This window comes from Chaetura pelagica, unplaced genomic scaffold, assembly GCF_000747805.2.
Source record: "Chaetura pelagica isolate M959 unplaced genomic scaffold, ChaPel_1.0 scaffold292, whole genome shotgun sequence".
Classification (NCBI taxonomy): domain Eukaryota; kingdom Metazoa; phylum Chordata; class Aves; order Apodiformes; family Apodidae; genus Chaetura; species Chaetura pelagica.
In genome coordinates, this window is record NW_009952374.1 from 235,533 (window position 1) to 259,643 (window position 24,111).

The 24,111-nt window shown below is 48.9% G+C and overlaps 1 protein-coding gene across 1 annotated transcript in view; it reads right to left on the minus strand.

Moving 5' to 3' along the window:
* Positions 1-7,104: 7,104 nt before the first annotated feature.
* Positions 7,105-24,111, minus strand: part of TOP1MT (topoisomerase (DNA) I, mitochondrial) — a 17,862-nt gene continuing 855 nt past the window's right edge. The window contains exons 2-14 of the mRNA XM_010008140.1: positions 21,965-22,080; positions 19,651-19,772; positions 17,565-17,687; positions 16,850-17,037; positions 15,985-16,129; positions 14,855-14,998; positions 13,797-13,982; positions 13,135-13,203; positions 11,132-11,246; positions 9,994-10,121; positions 9,443-9,537; positions 7,963-8,112; positions 7,105-7,207 (exon numbers count right to left, since the gene is read on the minus strand). Coding sequence (XP_010006442.1) covers positions 7,105-7,207; positions 7,963-8,112; positions 9,443-9,537; positions 9,994-10,121; positions 11,132-11,246; positions 13,135-13,203; positions 13,797-13,982; positions 14,855-14,998; positions 15,985-16,129; positions 16,850-17,037; positions 17,565-17,687; positions 19,651-19,716 — 1,512 coding nt within the window. The 5' untranslated portion in view covers positions 19,717-19,772; positions 21,965-22,080. The remainder of the gene's footprint in view (positions 7,208-7,962; positions 8,113-9,442; positions 9,538-9,993; positions 10,122-11,131; positions 11,247-13,134; positions 13,204-13,796; positions 13,983-14,854; positions 14,999-15,984; positions 16,130-16,849; positions 17,038-17,564; positions 17,688-19,650; positions 19,773-21,964; positions 22,081-24,111) is intronic.

Genomic DNA, 24,111 nt, shown 5'->3' on the forward strand with positions numbered 1-24,111 from the left:
ACAGCAAAGCCCCTTGTGGAAGCTAAAGGGGAGGGACAGGAGAAAGAGAGAAGGAGAAAAACCAACCCTATTTGCACAGGAAGGGAGTCAGAGGTTGTGCAGTCACAGTCCAGGCACGTTCCTTGCTTAAGGAGCCAACACTGCAAAGCCTGCCCAGCTGGCTGCAAGGAGAGGGGAACTGAATCCAACACTGCTAAGAGCATTAACAGAGACCATCATGGAAGGAGCCCTGACTGAACCTCAGCTTTTTACAGCACAGACTGCACCTCAAACTGCAAAGATGCTCAGCATCTTCATGTGGCTACCTCAGGACAAAGTTCACAGGTGTATCATGGTATCACTCTGGTTGGAAAAGACCTTCAAGATCGAGTCCAACCACCACCCTAACTCTGCCATATCCACCACTAAATCCTGTCCTCTGGCACCACATTTGTCTTCAGAGATGTCTCCAGGGACTGTGGCTCAACCACCTCCTCAGTCAGCCCAGGTCACCAAGTCCAACTCCTGCCCCAGAACAGGACAACCCCAAAGTTCACATCATCTCCCTGAGGGTGTTGTCCAAACAATTCTTTAATATTGTCAGGTTTGGTGCCACTGCTGCTTCCCTGGGGAGCCTATTCCAGTGCTCAAGTTGGGGTTGATGACACCACCATGAAAGACATAGGGATGAAGCCAAAAGCTGGACGAGATATGAGGCTGTAGCTCTCCTATACGGAGTCCTAAAGGAGAAGGAAGGTAAGTCAAATAAAAATAAAAACTGGGATTTTGTCTCCTTCCTAGGCCAGGAAACAATCACAGAATGGTTTGGGTTGGAAGGGACCTTAAAGATCATCTAATTCCAACCTCCCTACCATGGACAGGGACACCTCCAACTAGACTAGGTTGGTCAAAGCCCCATCCAACCTGCCCTTCAACACTGCCAAGGAGGAAGCATCTCCCTTATGAGGAAAGGCTGAGAGAGCTGGAACTATTCAGCCTTGAGAAGAGAAGGCTGAGGGGAGACCTTATTAATGCCTATGAGTGTCTAGAGGGTGGGTGCAGGGAGGATGGAGCCAGACTCTGCTCAGTAGTTCCCAGGGACTGGATGAGGTGCAATGGGCACAAGCTGGAATGTGGGAAGTTCCATTTTAAAATGAGGAAAAACTTCTTTACAGTGAGGGTGCCAGAGCCCTGGGACAGGCTGCCCAGGGAGGCTGTGGAGTCTCCTTCTCTGGAGATACTCAAGACCCACCCAGATGCAGCCCTGAGCAATGTGCTCTAGGGATCCTGCTTTAGCAGGGCAGTTGGACTAGGTGATCTCCAGACAATTCTGTGGTTCCATGATTCACAGCTTCTCTGAGCAACCTGGGCCAGTGTCTCAAAACCCTCACAGGAAAAAACATCCTCCAAATATCTCACCTAAATCTTTCCTCTTTCAGGTTGAAGATATTCCCTCTGACCCTCTCCCTCCCTTCCCTTGTCAAAAGTCCAGCTTTTCTGTAGCCCTTTCAAGTACTGGAAGGTGCTCAAAGGTCTCCAGAGCATCCTCCTCTTCAGGCTGAACAAACCCAACTCTCTCAGCCTGTCTTCTTAGGAGATAGCCCTCTAGATCATCTTCATAACCCTTTGAACTTGCTTCAACAGCTCCATGTCTTTTTTTATGCAGGAACAACAGCCAGACCTTCTGAGTCCTGTCCTTCATCTCCTCTCACCACCTAAAATCTCACTCCTAGAAAGGCAGCAGCAGAATTTATCTTTGCAGGCACATGAATTCATCTTATGCTTCTTTTTGTAGGGAATCCTGCATCAAGAAATGGGAATAGTGCTGTGTCCAAGGATGCAAAGGGTCAGGGGAGATGGGCAGAGACTTAACCCCTCCAGCTCCTCCCTCCACCATCAGTGGTGTTGGCAGCTCCACGACTGAGCTATGGGAAGTCAGGATCTATTTCTGCCTTGGGGGGGTTACCAGGAGTGAACCACAAGCACTAATTAAAACCAGTTGCAATAATTGCCACCCCATTCCCTTCCACTTGAGCAAACTAAGCCTTCAGGAGCTGAAGAGTTCAGCTACAGCTTGAAAAAGAGATAGAACAGATTACACAAAGCAGCTTTAAAAAGAAACAGAACAAAAGGGGATCTCAGGGAAGGGATTATAGACTTTCCTGGTTGGCCCACCTTGACAGACAAATAATCCACCCTGTTTACAAGAGAAGGGGCAGTTTGTTTGCAACCAAGCTAGAAACACAGCATTTTTTTTGCAAGGCATCAGCTCCCTGCCTCACCATCCCTTCTGCAATAACAGGGCAACCCCAGGAAACCTCTGGAAGCTACCTCAGTTTGCAGAGACCTTGCAACACATTCTTCTCAGGCTCATGGCAGCAGAAGGAACTTCTGAGTCCTCCTGCATCTGAGAAAGCAGTTGGCAAAGGCTTTTTTCTGAGTCAAACCAATCACTCATAATTGCTGCTTAATCCAGGCTTGGATTAAGAACATTAATTAAGCCATTTATTGGGATTCCTCAAGCCCTATCTTGCAGTGGCTCAGGATTAGTGTCTACAGAGGCCATTCTCAAAGCCTGGGACAAGTTCATCTGAGCTGAGCTCTTCCTGATTCTTTATTTCCTTTTAAATAACATGTGCTCAACTGGCCAAAAATATCAGTGCCCTGGCTAAACAGAAAGCATAGGAAGAACCAACCAGTGTGTTATCTACTCATTCCTTGTGTCTCCCCAACTTGAGCTTATTTTGCAGCAGTCTCAACCTGGTCAACTGGCAATGGACACAGAGTCCCACTCTCTAAACCCAGGGAGTTCCTTCAACAGATGTTTTATTGATGCCAAACCACAGATGTGATTTTTTTTCCTGTTCAACAGCATTTGAAAAGGAAATGTCCCCACTCATTGTGTTCAGAGACAGAGGGTTTGAAGCCCAGCAGTGACAGTCTCAAATATTCTTCTGCCCCTTCCCTCTCATGCTGACAAAAACACTTCCCTCTAAAATTTCCATTCTATTTTCCCCAATTATTTTATTGTTTTGCAACATCAGATCTCAAGGGAAGAAGGGAGGGGAGAAAAACCCTCTGGACACCCTTCCCATTTCTCTTCCACACCTCCCCACAGGGATTTCCCACCTCTCCCATCTGCCAGACTTCAGCTGCTGTGTTTTCCCCTTACTCTGATCACTCACCAGGGAGCAGATGCAGAACATGAACAGCAATTCAACTGCAAACTCTCCTGGCTGAGGGAGTTTCCATCACACCCACTTCCCTCTCTGCACCAGTGAAGATGAATCAGCCAAGAACCCACTGCTCCCAACCACCCATGGGTGAGCAAAGGCCCTGTCAGGGAGCAGATGGAAGAGCAGCAAAACAGCTTTGATGACTTTCCTTCCTCAGATCAACCCCTAGGACCCCTTCTCCATCCCACACAGGGGAACAGTCCTGCCAACACTAACCACCATGGAAAGCAACTTTTGGAAAGACTGAAGCACTTTTTTCATCAAAGAGCAGCAATAATCTGCTGGCTCTGCATCAAGAGCTGGACTCATTCCCAGGAGAAAGCCCAACATGAGAAGGTTTCTGATGAGCCAAGGTTCCTGGTGTCCGAGTGCTTTAGTGTCTGCAAAAGGTGCCAATGTGTAGTCTTCCCATCTCTCCAAGCTGGTGGTGCAAAAGAAACAGGTGGGAATGGAGCCCCATCAGAGCCTCCAGCTGCTCAAACAGCTTCCTATGCAGGGAGAGGTATTGCTCACACACAGCCCCAAGCTACTGATTGAGATGGTTCTACCTCCTTCAGCCACAGCCTCCTGCTATCTCCCCCCAGGGCTCAGCAGGCTGGTGTTCAGTGGAAGGTGAAGTTCAGAGAAGCTCATGATGCTCAGTGAAGTCCCAGATATGGGGCTGAATGACCTCATGTAGCAGAGCAGGCTGGAGGGGAAGGAGCTGCTGGCTTCAGCTATTTCATAGGAGGTGACTGTAGAGAGGTCAGATCCAGATTCTCCTTGGAGGTGCAGAGGGAAAGGACAAGCAGCTGGTTACAAGATTCAGCAAGGGACATTCCAACCAGATGTAAGGAGAAAGTTTTGCCAAGGGAAGTGATTAATTGCTAAAATAGGGACCCTGAGATGATGAGGATGGAGGAATCTCCCTCTCTGGAGAGATTGAAATCTGGTTGAGAGGGCCCTGAACTGGCAGGAGGTGGGACTCAAACCCTCCAGAGACCCTCCCAGCCTCAGCATGTCTGGAAAGAGGATGGACAACAGATGCTACAGCAAGAGAAGAGAAGCTTCTGGCTATCTACTACCACCCAGAGCTTTCTCTTACCAAACAGCCACAGTATCAGAGCTGTCCTTGTGCCATCACACAGGACAGGACATCCCCAGCCCACAGGCAGGGAGAGAAACTCTCTGGACTCAAAAAGGGGTTTTTTAAGCTTCATTATGTACCTAGAGCAGCCTCAAGCCCATCCCAGTACCAGTGTGAGCAGTCAACCTTATTCCTGGTAAATTTGCCTTGAGGTCTCCTCCCAATCACTATGAAGAACAAAATTTTATCCAAAGCACTTTAGTAACTCAAGAAGTTAGAGGGGAATGTACCACTTGTTCTCTTGCTTGAAACCAGATCCTCCCTTTTCTGGTTTTTTTGGTGTGCTTTAAAATAGAATAAATAATCAATAAGGAAGTGATTGCAAAGGAAAAATGCTAAAATTTTCACTCTTCATATCTTGGTTTTAGGCTACCAAGAGTCTTAAGTATCAGAGGCTTTTATGTGCCTACAGAAGCACTTCATTGGATAAACTAAGTTGAAAATATCCCTGAAAGGGCCAAGGGGGACCAGATTCATCCAAGTGTGCCAGTGCTGCTGGAGTCACTGGTACTGGGACCAGGCCTGTAATCATAGGACAAGAGGTGATGGCTTCAAACTGAAAGAGAGGGGATTGAGACTAGGTATTAAATAATATTATCTAGAAAGGTTGGGCCAGATGATCCTTGAGGTCCCTTCCAACTTGGCAGGGCTGTGTCCGGTTCTGGAGCCACCAACACAAGAAGGATAAGGAGCTGTTGGAGCAAGTTCAGAGGAGGCTGCAGAGATTATCAGAGGGCTGGAGCAGCTCTGAACACAGGCTGAGAGTTGGGGTGTTCAGCCTGAAGAATAGAAGGCTCCAGGGAGACCTTGGAGCACCTTCTATGCCTGAAGGAGCTACAGAAAAGATGAAGGGGAGACTTCTTACAAGGGCACAGAGTGATAAGATGCAGATGAATAGTTTTAAGCTGCAAGATGAGAGATTTAGATACAATTTCAAGAATAAATTATTGCCTGTGTGGATAGTGAGACACTAGCCCACGTTGCCCAGGGAAGCTGTTAATGTTCTCTCCCTGGAAATGTTCAAGACCAGCTTGTAGGGGGTTGTGAGCCACCTGGTCTAGTGGGAGGGGTCCCTGCCCACACCAGGGGGCTAGGAACTAAATTATCTTTAAGGTCCCAAACCATTCTGTGATTCTCTGACTTCAGGCAAGTGGTGGAGCACAGCCCAGTGGGGATGTGAAATAAACCAGCACTGGCTGCACTCATGCATCCTCCTCTTCCATCTGTCATTACTTTCCTCCCATGCAGCAATTCAATTTGGGTGGCTCAGTTTTGCATACAGGCCCTGAGGAGCAAGAACAAATGGGGTTTGAGATCTGCAGGCAGGTTCTTTGCTTGAAGGCAAAGGGTTTCTTATCAAGCCCAATCCCCTATAGACAACTGAGCACAGACAGACCCCATTAGAGGCTGAGCCCTGGCTCAGAGCTCTGCCCAGCAGCTCCCAGCAGAACTGCATCCTGAATGTAAAAAGCCTCCAGTCACCAATAGTCTGTAAAAAAAATCATCATCACTGCCACTTTTAATGAAATGCATTTCAGGAACCTGACTCCCAATCAAAACAAGAAGAATTGAAACACTCCAATGGCTGCAAATGAACACATGGGAAGCACAAAGAGCTCTGGACTAGAGCAACCTGAACATCAGCCCTGAGATGCCAGAGGGCCTTGCTGCCAATGCACCAGCTTGTCTTGCACCTGAGGTTCCCTGGCAGGTAGAACTGCTGTCAGGTCCATGCTGATAAGGTTTTTGGGCAGCAAACATAGCAGTTCATGCTACCAGTCTCTGCCTGCTTCATGCCCAGCAGGAGCAGACTGGGGAGAAGGCAGCCTGGTGGGTGACAAAGTTGTCATCCCACACAGGAACAACTCAGGCAAGATTGGTCTCACTCAGCACATTCACACCCCACTGGAGTCTGGTCCAGCCCCACAGCCAGCATCATCCTGTCCCAGTACTAAATCCAGTCTGGACAGTTCAGTTTCTGTTATGGATACAGTGGACTGAGCCAACAGAAGCAAGAAGAGGCAAGAAAGGATAGTCCCTGGTAAGATGTCCTCTCCCAGACCAAGTTTAATCATGTAAGGGTGTAATTTAAATACACTTTGCTCATGTCAAGGTCAATTTCATCCTTGCATTGTGAAACCTGCTGTTTAATCCAGCATCTTCTTCTCCTGTCATGACACTCAGATCCCTCCCACAACATTTTTCTGTGTTGATTATGTTTGTGTAATTGCACAATTTTCTTCTTTCCTGGAAGTAAAAGGGCACAAAATCCCCCAATATGCAAAACTGAGTTTATTCCTTTCCTCCCAGTGCTTCCCTGACCCCAAGTCCAGATCTTCTACTGCACCTGCAGGTTTCAGTGCTGTCATGGCCTTATGTTTTCCCATCAAGTCAATCCAGAGAGTCTGAGAAGTTCAGCCCAGCTCCACCACACCAAGGAGACACGATTAGATCTAATCTCATTTATCAGCACAATTAAGATTCTCATGTAATCTTCTCCCAAGAGGAGGAAAGAAAAGATCCAAAGCATTTGGCAACTCTGAAGAGGAATTTAAAAAGTTCATATCAAAGTCACTACAGTCATGATGAGTGTCACAAGTCAGCAACACCAGTTTCAACTAGAAACTGGGTGTTTTCTTTCATATACAGAAGGAGGCACAAAATACCCTTATCAAACTGCTCCATTAGGTAAGTCCCAGCCCCACCCCTGCAACAACTCAAAAAAATATTCAACAGGTGTTAGATAATGTGAGATGGACTCTCTCAGAATTCAAAGTCCTCATCAGTCATGTCAATCGCCCAGGCAAACTTCTCCCTCTGGGTCTTGTTGTAGATCTTCTCAATGGGCACACCAAACTTCTTGCACCTGAACAGGCCACAAGACAACAGTGGGAATGTGCTACTCATGCTGCACTGCTCCCCCCATAGGGGTCATAGAATCATTCTGGTTGGAAAAGACCTCTAAGATCACCAAGTCCAACCATTAACCCAACAGTGCCAAGTCCACCACCAAACCACATCCCTCAACACCACATCTACAAGCACTTAAAATACTTCCAGGATGGTGATTCAACTATTGTCCTAGAGGCAACCTGTTCCAGTGCCTGAAAACCTTTTAGGTGAACAACTTCTTCCTCATATCCAATCTAATCTCCTGGCACAACCTGAGGCCATTTCCTCATGGCCTATCCCCTGTTACTTGGGAGAAGATACCAACACCCACCTTGTGCCAACCTCCTCTTAGGCAGCTGTAGAGGGCAAGAAAGTTCTCTCTGCTCAGGGTTCAGCACCTTTTACCCAAGCAAACCCCTCAGCCCCAAGTTCCTTACAGAACTACCCCTTCACATCTTTATCAGGAGTGGCACAAAGTGATCCCTTCTTGCCCTAAGCTCAGAAGGGACCTCCTGTGAGCAGTTATTGGCAGCAATGGGAGCCTTAGCTTTGGATTTTGCTGTCCTCCTCCAACACTTCTGGGGTCTGGGCAGGTTTCTCTGGGCAGAAACAAAGTTTATTCCTTTCCCCTGAAGGCTCAGACGTGTTTCTCTCCCATGTCAGTGAATCCCTAGGTAATCTGCACAACCCTAAAGAAAATTTTTTACCCATATCATGTCCAAGACTTACCAAGCTATGCTGATCCTGGGGTCCAGGTAATTCAGCTTGGATGTGCCCAGAGCAATCTGTTTGTTCTCCTCCTTATCTGTGGCCTGGACATTCAACTTGGCCAGCTGCTCTTCCAACCTCATCAACAGCTTCTTTTTCTTCTCCACATTGCTAAGAGCAACACACACAGCATGATAAGAGGGAAGAGGTGAAATATAGAGCAGCCCAGTTTTGCTGCTGCCTGAGATCATAGAATTGTAGAATGGTTTGGGTTGGAAGGGACCTTAAAGATCATCTAAGTCCAACCCCTCTACATGGGCAGGGACACCTCCTCCTAGATCAGGTTGCTCAAGGCCCCATCCATCCTGCCCTTGAAGACCTCCAGGGAGGAGGCACCCACAACCCAGAACTTCCCTGGACAACCTGTTCCAGCATCTCACCCCCCTCACAGGACAGAACTTCTTCCTCATGTCCAACCTGAATCTCCCCTCTTTAGGCTTCAGACCATTGCCCCTTGTCCTCTCACTGCACCCCCATGTAAAAAGTCCTACCCCAGCTTTCTTGTAGGCCCCTTCAGATATTGGAAGGGAAGCCAACAAACTTCAGCCCAAAGTAGGCTCTAAAACCACATAAGGTCCTATAAGGTTTGAGCCTAGAAATACTCCAGAAGGCCAAGTAGAATATGGCTTTCAGCACTAGCCCTTTTCTCAAGGACCCTGACCTCATAAGGCAGTTCTTAAAACAGAATTTTCACCACCAAAATGGGGCAAGCACAAAAACCAGCACCCAGCAAAGATCACCTCCTCAAATCTAGGGTCCACAATCACCAGCTCTGACAACTTGCTCTACATCTCAGAAACATGAGGAGAAAACAAGAATCATGGAAGTGTTTTGGTTAGAAAAAACCTTTATGATCATCTAGCCCAACCATTAACCTGCTTCTACTAAACGATGTTCCTAAAAGCTCAGATTAAACAGAAAGTACAACTGTTGTATCTCCCCTCCAGCCTTTGCATGTTTCTGGGCAGCAAGTCCCATCTAGGCTCTGGGAGAGGGCACCAACTTGGGCAGACCTCATCCAGTGACTACTGATGAGACAGGCCACAACACACCACTCCAGCATCCCAGGAGAAAACCACGGACCAGGGCTAGACTCTGCATCCCCAGCTTCAACCCCACACCAGGCACCCTTTGCACCATGGCATCTGTTGGATGATTCCAAGCCAGAAGCTTGGGCTGAAGACAAAGTATTCAAAAAGATGTGCCCTATCACAAAGAAACCCCCCTGAAGGAACACTTTGCAATGCTACTGTTGCAAGAACCTTTCACAAGGCTTCCACCCACCTGCCAGACTGTCATGGGACAGGGAACACCTGGTACCCAATGTGAGCATCCCACTTCTCATGAGCCACATGGAGGATGCTGGACTCCACCATCCCCAAGGTTTCTGTCTTCACAGAGACCCTTCTACAAGAAAGGATTGTAAGGAAGGGTCACTCACGCTTTTGCTTTGGCATCTTTTGTCTCTTCAAACTCATCTTCAGCTTTTTTCAGCTCTTGCTGAGCTTCTTCCACCTGATTCTTCTTGGCATCGATCTGTGAAGGTAAAGAAAGTCAGACCATGCTCCTGTCCTCCCTGGAGGTTTCATCTACCTCCCCTTTGCCACTGCTCTTCAATATCTCACCAGCCCTACTCCAGCACCAACAACTTGCCCCTGCAGCACCTGCTGGAGCTCCAGCATCTCTTAGCATCTTGCAGAAGTTCCTCACAATACTGACACCAGAAACATTTGCAACCCTTATCTGTTCGTCGTGAGTGCCCAGGACTGTGCCATCTCAAAGGGCACTCACCTTTGTTTGAAGGCACTAAGTGACAAAAATACCCCAAGGAACACATACCAAATGTACTTCATCCAGCCTTTGAGTTCCCTGCTATGCTCAACCAATGGGATCTCCTTAGGCACCAGGTTATTCCCCTCCTTCTTTCCAGCCCCCCTCCAAAATATCAGAGCTGAGGTCAGGCTTGGGAGCTCTCAGCTGGGTCTGTCTCACCTTAGCTTGGAGGATTTGCATTGATTTCTCAAAAGTTTTTGGTGTAGACCTCTGGTGGTTGCACAGGATGGCCACGGCTCGGTTGGCTCTGTTGTAAGAGAGGAGCTTTTCTGCAACGTTGCCTTCAGCTGGAAATAAATGGAAGCATCACTATGTCTCCCTTCCCAGGAGCTGGGAAGGACAGAGAACAGAACAGAGAAACAGGAAGTTGTTGGCCGGTCCCACCCTCTCACAGAGCAGCAATACTGCTGGTGGAAATTTGTGAAGGACACTTAAGAACCTCTGAGTTTGATCCTGTGACACACTCAGATTCATAAAATCATAGAATGGTTTGAGTTGGAAGGGACATTAAAGATCATCTAGGTCCAACCCCCCTGCATGGGCAGGGACACTTCCTACTAGACCAGGTTGCTCCAAGCCTCATCCAACCTGCCCTTGAAGACCTCCAGGGATGGGGCATCCACAACCTCCCTGGGCAACCTGTTCCAGCATCTCACCACCCTCACAGAAAAGAACTTTTTCCTGATGTCCAACCTGAATCACCCCTCTTTCAGCTTCAGACCATTGCCCCGTGTCCTCTCACTACACACCCGTGTCAAAAGCCCTACCCCAGCTTTCTTGTAGGCCCCTTCAGGTATTGGAAAGTTGCTATAAGGTCACCATGGAGCCTCCTCTTCTCTAGGCTGAATAACCCAAACTTCTTCAGCCTGTCTTCATAGGGGAGGTGCTCCAGCCCTCTGATCATCTTGGTGGCCTCCTCTGGACACACTCAAGGAGTTCTATGTTCTTCTTATGTTGGGAACTACAGAACTGGACACAGTACTCCAGGTGGGGTCTCACCAGAGCAGAAACAGGTAGAAAAATTATGAAACCATCCAATAACTTAAGGAAGGGGAAAAAGCCAAAAAAATATTCCCATCTTGCCTACCAGTTAGTCAGGTTATTGCCAAGCAGGTAACTAATTTCTCACTTGGGATAGTACCCAACCTGGAAGTTACAAACCACTCCACAATATGGTATATGACCTGCCAAGGAGGGATGGGAAGTTCTAGGGACCCCAAGGCAAAAGATGAACATATCAGAGCCCATTTTGCCCACCATGCAACCAGTGATACCATGAACACTGTTAGGAACTCACAGTTAGTGAGTGCCTTGAGCTGCTCCTGCAAGGTGATGGAGGCATTATAGGTCCTGAACACTTTGGCAGTCAAACCATCCATCAGCTTCTGGAGGTGCTTGTTCAAGATGTTTGTCTGGAACAATGAAGATAGGACCAAGTAGAGGGGGAAGGAAGGAAGAGATCAAGGAGAAGCCAAGGCAATAAAACATTTCCTTTTCAGAAAATCATCTTCTGCCTAAGCAATCAAATCAGGCATTAACTCTCCTGTAGCTTGCAGATCTGCTTGTTGAGTCAGGCTCTTGTCTACCAAAACAAGGCACAAATTCCACCCAAACCCACAAAAAAAATGTCTCCAGACATCAACAGTTTCTGCCCATCCATGTTCATGTCTCACATCCAATTTCTCTGTTCTACAGACCATATGGAGCTGCAGTTGGACTGGAAACCACAAGACTCTGAGAAGAGTCACCTGGGGTTTGGGGGAAGGCTTAACTTGTACAATGAAAACCTATCACTGGTAAGTCCTACAGAACCAGAGAGGAGAAGCCTCTTCAGAAGCAAGATGGGCAAGTGGCTTTTAGAGGACTGCGAGGGATCAGCCCTCTGGATCTACTTTGGGAAATAGTATCAAAATCCCATTGTAGCCCCTGCTCATATGCATCCCAAAAGGCCTGTCTGGGAGGACAGAGACTACAGGAATGGCTGCACAGGCCTCGGGCCTGCAGAGATAACAACAATAATTGAGATAAGGATGATGATGATTGATGATCAATGATGATTGATGATCAAGGGGCTGAGGGGGCAGGTCCACTCCAGCTGCTCACACATGTGTGGCTCAATCACAGGTATTTGTTGTTAAATCAAGACTCTAGGCCTATAAAATAGGGGCCTGCAGTGGTGGGCTTGGGGAGTTTCATCTACACTGACCATGGACCCTCCCCCTTGGCTGGACCTGGATGCTGGATCCAGGAGGGATGATTTTCCTGTCCTCCTCATCTCTCTATCTCTCTTTCTCCCCCTTCTCACCTTTTCTTTCTCATCCCCTTTTCCTTACTTAATATATATATATGCAGGTGGTTTTGTTTAGGTTGTTCACTATTAACTCCTACTGGTTATTTGTCATAACCAGCCCTTGTGTGTCACACCTGGAGATGATCAAGGGGCATTGGACAGTCAAGCTTCTACTCAGACTGTGACACATTTACCCTCTCTGGGGAAAGAACAGGTCTAAGAGAAGGATTTTGGGCCCAGCCACACCTGGGTCCTCTCTGAAGGAAGCCTAGAAAGCAAGGGGGTTCAGTCCTCATCTCCCTGGGCTGCCCAGTCTGAGCTGTGACACGTCCAGGACTGGATCCAGCTGCCCCAAGCTCCTCTATTGCAGCAGGAGCTTAGAAAGCAAGGGGGGCTTGTTCTGACCTTCCTGGGTTATTCAATCTGGTCCATGTCAAGGACACTTGCAGAGGGGAAGCATGGGTGGCAACATTCCATATTCCATGATGAGGAAGAGAAGGGAGGATGTTTTTTCAGGTGGGTAGCTAAGGAGGGAAGGTTGCAGCACATCTCCTCTGCATCCTCTCACACTTCTGTCAAGCTGGTGCTAAAGTGTCAAACAGTTGAGGTTTGACACGACACCTCAAACAACATGTGCGTGGGCAGGTGTTCCCAAGCTAAAAAAAGCCCAAGCAGATGAGTTAGATGAGGGAAGGAGCAGAAAGCCACCTCCTTAGCAGGGACACAAGTTAACTGTGGGTGCAGGCAGGCAGCCAAGCTTACACTGAGAGAAGCAGAGATGCTACCAGCACAGAAAGAGGATGGAAGAAAACCATCACAGCATCCCAAAAGGGTGTTCAGACAATTACAGTGTTGTCTCCAGAGAGGAAAGTTAAAACCAGAGTAAGGGGTGACACTGAGGCAGCACCATGGCCTAGGAGCCTGCAGGCTGGACAGAGGTGTCATGGGTTAGCTTCTGCTCCCTTCTGGGCCAACAGTACTGTTCCAAGAACTTAGAAGTGACAACTCACATTGAGCCTGTCAAAGAGGTCATCTGCTGGGTCCTTGTTTTTCATGAACAGCTGCAGGTTCTTGAACACCTAAAAAGGAGGAAGTGATAGCCCTGGTCAGGGACAAGAAGAAAATTGCTCCCAGACATCTCCATCTTCATCTGTCTCCTCATCTAGATAAACTCTGATTCAGACTCACGTTGTACACATCTTACCACATCACCAGCCTTCTCAACTGCAAAAGCTGTCACCAGGACCTCAAAACCATTGGTGCCACAGGGCTGTTTTCCCTCATCTCTACTACCTCTGGCACTCTAGTTTCCCCATAAACAATTAAAATAATCTATCCCATGGGCAAAACATAAAATACCAGTGAAGACAGTAGAAGTCCTAATGCCTACCAATTAACTGAGGATGCCCCAGTACAAGGCAGGAATTCTCTCTCATGGTTCATGAGCTACAACCACCTTGAAAGCCATTCTTCTCCAGGCCAGGGTCAGCATGGGTGTGTCCTCATCACCCAGCACTGATGCATCTCCCACACGTGTTGTCAAAGCACAGGAGGCATCTTTGCAATGGTTTTCAAACACAGATTTGGGATTGATGACCCAAGCCACCCAGATAACCACCATGGCTCCATTGCTGGAGACATTTCTGCCTGCATTTCCTCTTTCTCCACTCACCGGCTTCTCCACCGACACTTTGTTGTAGTAACGGATGGAGTCTTTCCCAAGGAAGTCAAACTCCACCACGTGCTTCAGCCCATCCAAACCGGGGTGCAGTTTGATGTGCTCCACACGCAGGGAGCAGCAGCCAACCGTGTCTGCAGTCTCTCCTTCCTCCTTCTCATTGCCAGCTCGCAGGGCCAGCTGGAAGGAAACAGTGAGACATCCAGCCCTGCCCACCTCAGTTCCTCTTTCCAAGTTTCTAAAAGTGGATGTGGACACCAGAGGGGAAGAAGAGAGCTTTCTCTGGACAGTGTTTCACTGAATGGTTGCTGGAGCCCTGGGGGAAGTCAAAAAGTAACTGCCTCCAGCAGGAGAATATTTTGTCAATCTAAGAAATCCTAAAATAATCCCCCAAAAGAAAGCTATCCAGCTCTCCAGTGAGGTCTTTGCCATCTCACTGAGAGATAAAGTTCAGGGAGGACAGGAGCCTGCACTGCTACACAACCACATCCTCACAACAGCATCAGCAGGTGGTAGGAGCTACCATCTTCCATGATGGACAGACAAGGTTGCTCAAGGCTCCATCCAACATGGTCTTGAAGATCTCCAGGGAAGGGGGCATCCACAATCACCCTGGGCAACCTGTTCCAGCATCTCACCACACCCACAGGGAAGAACTTGTTCCTAATGACCAACCTGAATCTCCACTCTTTCAGCTTCAGACCATTGCCCTGTGTCCTCCCCACATAAAAAGCCCTACCCCAGCTTTCTTGTAGGCTCCTTCAGGTATTGCAAAGTTACTATAAGGTCACCATGGAGCCTCCTCTTCTCTAGGCTGAACAACCTCAACTTCCTCAGCCTGTCTTCACAGAGGAGGTGCTCCAGCCCTCTGATCATCTTGGTGGCTCATCTTTCTAGCCACTCATCCCCAAAATACCTCATGAGGAGCAACCCTGGCTCATACAACCAGAGGACAAAAAAAAAAACCCTTCAGGATGGGGTGGATCAGGTAAGTTAAATCCAAGCCTCAACAGGGATGGGAGACCTGGGGGCCAAGATGAGGGTGCAGACACCTTGTCAATGAAGTAGAGGGCCACTGCTCTTTGCCGCTTCTGCATCTCCTTGGACTTCCAGTCAGCTTGGTACTGAGCACGGATTTTATGGACAACACCCTTCAATCGCCGGGCTACCTCGTACTTCTGCCAGTCCTTCTCCCCCTGAAAACAGAGACAGAAACCCTTCCACCCAGTGCCCCATCTACCTTTCAGCTCTACTAGCCAAACTCTGCTCTGGAAGCACCTCCAGCAGATAAATACTGCTCAAACCCCATGGTTTCCTGGAAAAAAAATAATTTGTGAAGTGGAAAATTCAGAGCAGAAACAGTTCCTGTAGGGTTTCTGTGCCCTCTGCTGGCTGTGCTGCCTGGGAACCTGGCCAGGTCTGAGCTGCTCAGTCTGGGAAGGTCCTCAACAAGCACACAGCAAATGAGGAGCCAAACTGTTGAGCACTGCATGGCCATGGCTGCTGCTGCTTGGACACCACCACCGTGGAGTGATGAGGCACATGCTCAGCTGTGCCCAGTTTGCACACAGGTTCCTTATCTGCTTTGAGGACTGGAAATACCTTTAAATCGTAGAATCACAGAATGGTTTGAGTTGGAAGAGACCTTCAAGCTTACCAAGTTTTAACACCCTGCACGGGCCCAGGGAACCTCCCACCAGCCCAGGATGCTCCAAGCCCCAACCAACCTGGCCTTCAACAAATCACCTTTCCCTCCCCACATTCTTCACTCCCTCCACACTACAGCTGGTGATCCCACCTCCCCCTACCCTCTTGTTCCCTGGTATAAATTAATTCAAACCCATAGACTCTGATCCCCGTGGACCTTCTCAGCCCTTGCCTGGCTTCCAACAGCCTTCCCTGGACACACACAAGGAACATGGCACAAGGACCAGTCTCTACCAGTTGCAATCTGTTCCTTGGAAGAGGTTCAATACTTCACAGTCATCTCTTTAACTTGCCCCCTTGCCACCCAAAGACAGCCCAATCGATTTAGCTTACCCTGATTTTTTTAGGGTGGGGAGGGGGAACAAAAAAGGACATTTCTGTTGATGTGCCATATATCTACATTCCCCTGATCTTTCCACCTGCCAAAAAGTTAGCCCTCCCAGATTTGCTACAGGAACAGCCACATCATTCCAACCTTCAACTTGGAGCTGGGGTTCAGCATGATGTACTTCAAGGAGTTCTGGATGTTTTCTGTCCATGAGGCCAGCCAGGTGACCGTGTTGTCAAAACGAACCTCCTTCCACTTGTGTCCTTCTGGTGGCTCAGGGATCTTGGAGTCCCTGTGGGTAAGGCAAGATTACAGTTCTAAGACCATGAAGGAGAAGAGGTCACCAGCTCAACTGGTTCTTCAGTGAGCCAGGGATGGTCAACACTTTGGAGCATTACTTACAGAAGGCACAGAGCCTGTCCAAGAATGTTCTACAACATGATCAGGTCTTTATACTTTGGACAATGGGAAAACTTGCTGGGCTGGTGAGGAGTGTTTTAGATCAAAGCCACCAGGTTTCCATAAGGGTGGTTAAAGACCAACCCACATAACTTCAAAGGCAAACACTCTTAACCCAATCACTGCTTTTTCTCCCTTCAGTGAGGATCCTGATGCTTCCAGCCAACATGAGAAGCCCATAAAATAGGGAATGGCATGTTCAGAAGAGGAGCATGTGAGAAGTACAGATGTGTCTCTTCTTCAAAGAGGCCATAGGAGCCCTGCAATGTTTGCAGTAGATGTCAAGTGAGCAGTGTGGACACCTGGGAGAGATGAGAACTTCTGACCAGCTTCCTGACCACTGTACATCCACAGAGAAATTAAACATCAGACCTAACCACAAAGCAAACATCTAGAGGTGACAGAAGGCCTACAGGGAGTTCAGGCCTCAAGGTGTGCAAAGGAGTGATTGTAGGAGATAACAAAAGCCCATGGAAGCTCCAGGCAGAGATGTGTTGTTTACCCCAGTCCCAAAAGGAACCCCATAAGCTCAGCTCTTCCCACAGCAACTCACTTGCTGCAGTTGATGACAACATCTTCTGGCATAATCCTCTTCTTCAGCATGCCCATTTTGGGGTGGTCACCACGGCCACGGAAGAGCCCTGGTGGCTCAGTTTTGAAGTTGCCTATCTTCTCCCTGTGCCCATCAAGGATGCAGTACCCATACTCCTCCTGAATCTTATCTGCCTCCTCTTTCAGTTTCTGAAACAAATATCATCTCATCATCATGTCACAGGACAGAGCTGAAACCTCATTCCTTGTGTCTGTCCATCACCACCCTCCTTTCCAAAGAGAAAACAGTGCAGGAAGGGCAGAGACCAAAGGGTTGGAGGGAGATGTGAGCACAGGTCTAAGTCCATTCTCAACACGTGATTTACCTCCACCCACTCTGCAAACGTTCACAATGATCCCAGCATAATAAGCTGATGGAATGAGCTTATGTACCACCTGTCCCTTGGCAAGGTCCACCATGCCCTGGACAGGGCAGGGCCTCAAACCATGACCTGAGGATGACTGGTACCCTGCAGAGCCATGAAACATCCAGCATCTGAAGATAAAATTAATGAAGGAGTTGGAGATGGTGTGTTGGTCATGGAGAGATGGGCCAGGTCCAGAGGCTAAAGAGGTCCCAGATCAGGACATGAAAGAAAAAAGCAGGAGCTGAAATGTCCTAAGCTAATCCCAAAATCTATTCATCAGCCCCAGATGTCATAAGAAACAGTTTTCACCTGCTTTTCCTCTTTGGAGAGTGCTTTCCGTGCCTCATTTTTGTCCACAAAGTACTTGTGGATCTCCCTAAAGTCACATTTCTCCAGCTCCTTGATTATATTCTGCTCCTCTGAGGTCATCTCCTGAGGAAGAGATGAGAGGGGCTGGGTAAAGCCAGGAGGCAAAGCTGTCTCCAGACAAAGCTGTCACCAACACCTCTCCTTCACAGAAAAGGAAGTGGAGACCCACGTGCCAGTTCATAGCACCCTAGAATTCCAGGTTGGAAGGGACTTCAAGGATCATCTGGTCCAACCTCTCTAGGTACTACTCTGGTTGGTATGAGGTGGCTCAGCACCCTGTCAAGTTGAGACTTCAAACTGTCCAATGTGGGGGAATCTACCACTTCCCTTGGGAGATTATTCCAATGTCTGACTGTCCTCCTGGGGAAATATTTACCTCTTGTGTCCCATCAGAATCTCCCCTGCAGAAAAAGCAGAAGGAAGGAGCCACACCAGCTCTCCCAGCCACATCCACCCAAGGACAGACCAAGCTGCCACAGCAGGAGTTCCAGACTCCACCTGGACACCTGAGCTTGCACCCACAGCAAAGCAAAATGCAAGCAGCTCTGGGATGGAGAAACCTCTCATTTCTACTGTGGAAACAAGTGGTCTGAGAGGTGGGCTGCAGCAGCTTGTAGGAACTGAAGAAAATGCACTCCAGGTATTTGGAGTGTGTAACTTGCTCTAACAAGGGGCTCTTTTCTACTTCAGGACTAGGCCAAGGTGCTGTGGGACCATGGAAGGGGGGACACATGGCCCAAAACTATCTGCAACATCCAGTACTTACTTTCATAAAATAGTTTGTGTTGGAAGAGATCTTAAAGATCATCTAGTTCCAACCTCCCTGCCATGGTCAGGGAGGCCTTTCACTAAACCAGGTTGCTCCAAGCCCCATCCAGCCTGGCCATGAACACTGCTAGTGAGAGTATCCACAGCTTCTCTGAGCAACCTGTTCCAGTGTCTTACCACCCTCAGAATTTTCTCCTAATATCCTCATCTCTCCTTTTTCATCTCAACACTACATGAGCTTGTAAAATATCTCACTCCCCAGCTTTCCTGGAGCCCCTTCAGGCACTGGAAGGTGCTCTAAGTTCTCCTTGAAGCCTTCTCCAGGTAGAAGAACCCCAGCTCTCCCAGTCTGTCTCCTGAGCAGAGCAGCTTCTGCCCTCACATAATCTGTGGCCTCTTCTGGACTTGCTCCAACAGTTCCATGTCCTTTTTCTGCTGAGGACCACAGAACTGTACACAGCAATGCAAGGGGGTTTTCAGATGAGCAGAGTAGAGGGGAAAAGACCCCTCTCTGTCCCTGCTGGTCACACTGCTGCTGATGCAGCCCAGGACATGGTTGGTTTCTGGACTGCCAGGGCATGGTGGCAAATCATGTTGAGCTTCTCATCAACCCACATCCCCAGGTTCATTTCCCTCAGAACTGTTCTCAATCCCTTCTCTGCCCAACCTGTATTTGTGCAGGGATTGACCCAGGTCTTGTGCAGAACTTGCACTTGGCCTTGTTGAACTTCATGAGTTTCCCACGGGCCCACCTCTCAAGCCTGGCCAAGGTCCCCCTGGATACCATCCCTTCCCTCCTTTCTCAGATGTCCTCACAAACTTGCAAGGAGCAGCATGAGGCACTGAAGGAGTTTGCAGGCAGCAAACACCAGCCCAAACACAAGAAGCAAGGAAATAAGTTATAGATTAGACATCAGGAAGAAACTCTTTGCTGTGAGGGTGGTGAGACACTGGTAGTTTGTCCAGGGAAGCTGGAGCTGCCCCATCCCTGGAAGTGTTCAAGGCCAGATTGGATGGAGCTTGAAGCAACCTGGTCTAGTGGGTCATGTCTCTTCCCATGGCAGTTGAAACTGAACTATCTTTAAGGTTCCTTCCAACCCAAACTTTTCCATGATTCTATGACAAAGAAAGAAAGACACAATAAGTTGATTCTCTCCATCCCACACTGCAGCCTCAGGTCTGCCTGGGGGTGACAGGTCTAATGCTGAGTGTCTCATGTGGAGAACAAGCAGTGAGGAGGCCCCTGCAGGGAAAGTACCTTCCTCCAGTCATTGAAGAAGTTGTTCTGGAAGATCTCCTTGGTTGTGTATTCGTGATCAAGCATTTTGGCATAGAAGGTGGCAATTTCCTCTGTAGCCAAGCTCAGCTTCAGGGGTTGGCCTAGGAGAAGAGAGGACCTTGAGTACTGTTTATGGAGACAACCCCAACCCCACAGCCCTAGGCAGTTGTTTGGTGAGTCCCTGTGCTCAGCATGGTGCCAAAACAGAGATCATTCAGTTTCAACAACTCTCTAGACCAGGCTGCTAAAAGCCCCATCCAACCTGACCTTGAACACTTCCAGGATGGGGCAGCCACAACTTCCCTGGGCAACCTGGGCCAGGGTGTCCCCACCCTCCCAGTTGCAGTGTGGGATGGAGAAGATGAACTTCCAACCCAAACCCTTCTGTGATTCTATGATAAAGAAAGAAATACACCATTACAAAGTTCACCCTCTCCATCCCACACTGCAGCCCGGGGTCTGCCTGGGGATGACAAGGTGTGAGAACAGAGACTGGCAGGACTTCAGCACCCTCACTGCACCAGGCACAGCTTTGCCTGCACATCAAACCCCAGAGCAGCTGGCAGAGCAGGATGCTGGCACAGCCACCTGCAGTCACACACTTCAGGACTGTGAAAATCCTGATCTACAACAAGGTCACTGGATCATACAATAGAGTCATCAAATCATCCTGGTTGGAAGGGACCTTGAAGATCATCAAGTCCAACCAAAACCTAAATCCCCCTGCCATGACCTGATTTACCCATTCAGTGCTTAAATCATGTCACTCAACACCGTATCTACATTTCTTTTAAACACTCCCAGGGATGGGGACTCCACCACCTCCCTGGGCAGCCTGTTCCACTGTCCAACCACTCCTACAGTAAAGAAATTCTTTCTAACATCCAGTTTAAACCTCCCCTGGAGCAGCTTCAGGCCATTTCCTCTTGTCCTGTCCTTATTCACTTGGGAGAAGAGGCCAATCCCACCTCCCTACAACCTCCTTTCAGGGAGCTGCAGAGAGCAATGAGGTCTCCCCTCAGCCTTCTCTTCTTCAAACTAAACAATCCCAGTTCCCTCAACCTCTCCTCACAGGTCTTGCTCTCTAGACCTTTCACCAGCTTGGTAGCTCTGAGCCACAGGGCTTCCAGCAGCCACCATGTCATGATGGGTCCCAACCTAATGGCTCCACAGAACAACACAGACATTTTTGCTTTCTGACCACGGTCACTTCCAGGACCAGGCTGAATAGTCAGGATCCCACCTGGAGAGGTTTCATCTCATCCACTTTCCCACACAGATGGAGCAATCATGGGAAACTCACAGCTGACTTGTGCAACAGATGGGGGTGCCAGAACCTCTCAGGGTTGTCCAATGGATCTTGAATCATTTCTTGGAGGTGACTAAGCCACCATCCTCTCCTGAGCTTAGACTAAGCAGCAAAGTCTAGCTAATCCAAGAAAAACCTTGGCTCTTCCTCGGAAACCAATACTTTAAAGTAGTTTTTCTGGGCAAACCAAAGGAAAAGCCACCAGCAAAGCTCCAGGAGATGGTTCAATCCTACCTGCACCAGACACTTGGGGTTTTGGGGCACCTGTACCCTGCCTAAACTGCAGGGCACAGTGGGTCACAGCCTTATAGCAGTCCCACAACCACCTGGAAGCACCAGGCTCAGCCCTGGTCCCTTCCTACCTGGGGCTGTTGCCTGTCAACAAACAGGTTTTCATCCAGGAACAGTGACACTTTGGAGCAAACAAACCAACATCACCTAAGATTCCCAGGCCAAAACCACCAGCCTATATGTACACAACACACAAATGATTCTTCAGCATCTCAGAGGCCACAGGGAAGTTCCAAACCCTATGCAGGACTACACACAGCTACCAGGGCTCTTCCTCATAGAGCCAAAAGTCTCAGATGGCCCCACCAATGTCCCAGCGGTGCCCCCTGGTGACAGGATTGTCAGTCACCTCATTTTCCCAAATTGGCCATTTCTTTACTGTAAAAAACCCACAAGGCATAGGAAGCCTCAGTGAAGGTGCTGAGGAGGACCAAGATGCCATGGGACTGCAGTCCCTTCCCATCTCCAACATCCCTTGGCCACCTCTGAGCTCACTCCAAGAGCCCCCCACTAGCCCCACGTGCAAACCCCTCCAGCTTTAACTCAAGGTTCAGGATTTACCCAATGGAATATTTAAGCACTTAAATTTACAGTCTGCAATACTTCCCACCCCATCCAAGAGAAGACACTAGCTCCTCAGGCAGGCAGGGGGCAATTCCACATGTCCCAGGTCCCATGGCAAGGTGGACATACCATCGTAATAAAACTGCACATCATCAGGCAAAGGCTCATAGAGGGGGACAAAGTAGGGTCCTCTGTGCTCCAGCTGTGTCCACTTTACCCCATCTTCTTTCTTCTCCTCTTCCCACCTGGCATAGATACCAAGGGATTCATGAGACCATCCCAACCCTGGGGGCTGGGACCTTCTCCTCAAGTCATCTTGGGAATCATGGAATCGTATCATGGAATGGTTTGGGTTGGAGGAGACCTTAAAGATCATCCAGTTCTAACCTATCCTGCCATGGGCAAAGACATCTTCCACTAGACCAGGCTGCTCCAAGCTCCATCCAACACTTGGTTGCAGGGATGGGGCATCCACAGTTTCTCTGTGCAACCAGTTCCAGTGCCTCACCACCCTCATAGCACAACTTTCTTCCTATCATCTAACCCAAACCTCCCCTCCCAGTGAAATCCATTCCCCCTTGTCCCAAATCAAAAGTCCCTCACCAGCTTTCCTGTAACCCTTCAGGTACTGGCAGATGATGCTCTGTGAGCAGAGAAGGTTGTCACAAACCCCAAGTGAACTCCTGTTGTCTCTGCTACTGCCTCAGTTTCCCCATTCACCTTCCCTCCCCAGCCCTCACTGCCTCCTTTTTTGAAGGAACACCCAAAACAAGGAAAAGCTCAAAGGTCCATCTGGTCCTGCCATGGGTGGGCAATTCACAACATTCATTACTGCTTATACCTCTGATCTTAATGCAAAGATCTTGATGCACCTTCCCCCCCCATCCTCTCCAGAACAAACAGGATTTGAAATTCACTGCAAGTTTTGGCTGTGAAATGAAGGTCATTTGTGACATTTAAAATAAGTTCAAAAAAATCAAGCATAAAGGTAATTCAAACACCCACCCTGAAGATCAGAACAGCAGGAAAAGAAACAAGGAAGGTTATGGGTGGAAGAAGAAGTCTTGCTGGAAGGGAGTTTCTGACAATAAAGCCAGGGAATCTGCAGCCTGTAACTCAGTGCCCCCTGAGCCCCAGCACCTCTGGGAACAGGAGGGATTGCTGGGGAAATCCAGCAAGAGGTCACCCCAGGGAATATAAAAACCCCCAGTGTTTCAGGCTCAGCAGAGGCCTGGAAGTGTTGGTGCCCCATGGCAAGTTGGGTGGAGTGAGTTAATGGCAGGAAAAGGGGGAAAAGGGGTTTTTTGGGGAGGAAAATATGAGGAGAGAGACTAAGGGGGGCAAAAAGAGAGAGAGAGACTAAGGGGGGGCAAAAAGAGAGAGAGAGAGAGAGAGAGAGAGAAAGACTCGGGGGGAGGCAAAAAGAGACATTAAGGGGGGAAAAAAAAGATAGATAAAGGGGAAAATAACCAGTTACAAGAAAATTTGGCTAAAAGCATCTCTAAGACAGGCAGCCACCAGGGGTGATCTGCAGGCTGCTGCAGGAGCTTTGTCTCTCCCCCCAGACCCACATGACCCCCCCATCCCAGCAGAGCATCACCCCCACTCACCTGCTGCAGCCCCTGAATCTGACTGGAGGCAAAGTGGGGTGAACTGAGAGTGACAGACCCTGTGGCCAAGCAGGGAGGTGACAAGATAGCAGGACATGCCACCAACCACCCAGAGATGTAGCAAGGCAGGTGGGTACCCTGGTCATCTTGAGCAGCCTGCCATGGTACCCCAGCACCCACCAGGGTGGTGGGGGCACCCAAGGGGTCACCATGACAAGCCACCCGTGTCCAAGTAGCCCAGGCTGTGGAACTCCCCACGTGCCAGGGCAGAGCATCCTCATGGGAAATGTAACCCTGCACATGATTTGGGGCAAAACTGCTCCAAATCAAGCTGATGCTACATACTGGACATACTGGGCTCTCAGCTCCATGCCAGGCTCAAGCCCCCCATCCCAAAACAGGGTATTGCTTTGAGAAACACAGCCCCACTTTTCATGCCACCCTGTGCCCCACTAGAGCCGTCCTGAAAGTCCAGGCACCCACAGGCATCCCTGGCTGGGATAACACCCTAGCAGCTCCCTAAACCTCAGGCTTGCTCCAAAGCACTCTAAATGTTTCTTCTCTTCCTCAGCTATTAGGGTGCTATGGGAGAGGGTGACACCAAGTGGCTAAAGCCACCATGGCCAAGAAAAATAGACACATCACCCATCACCCTCACTCACACTC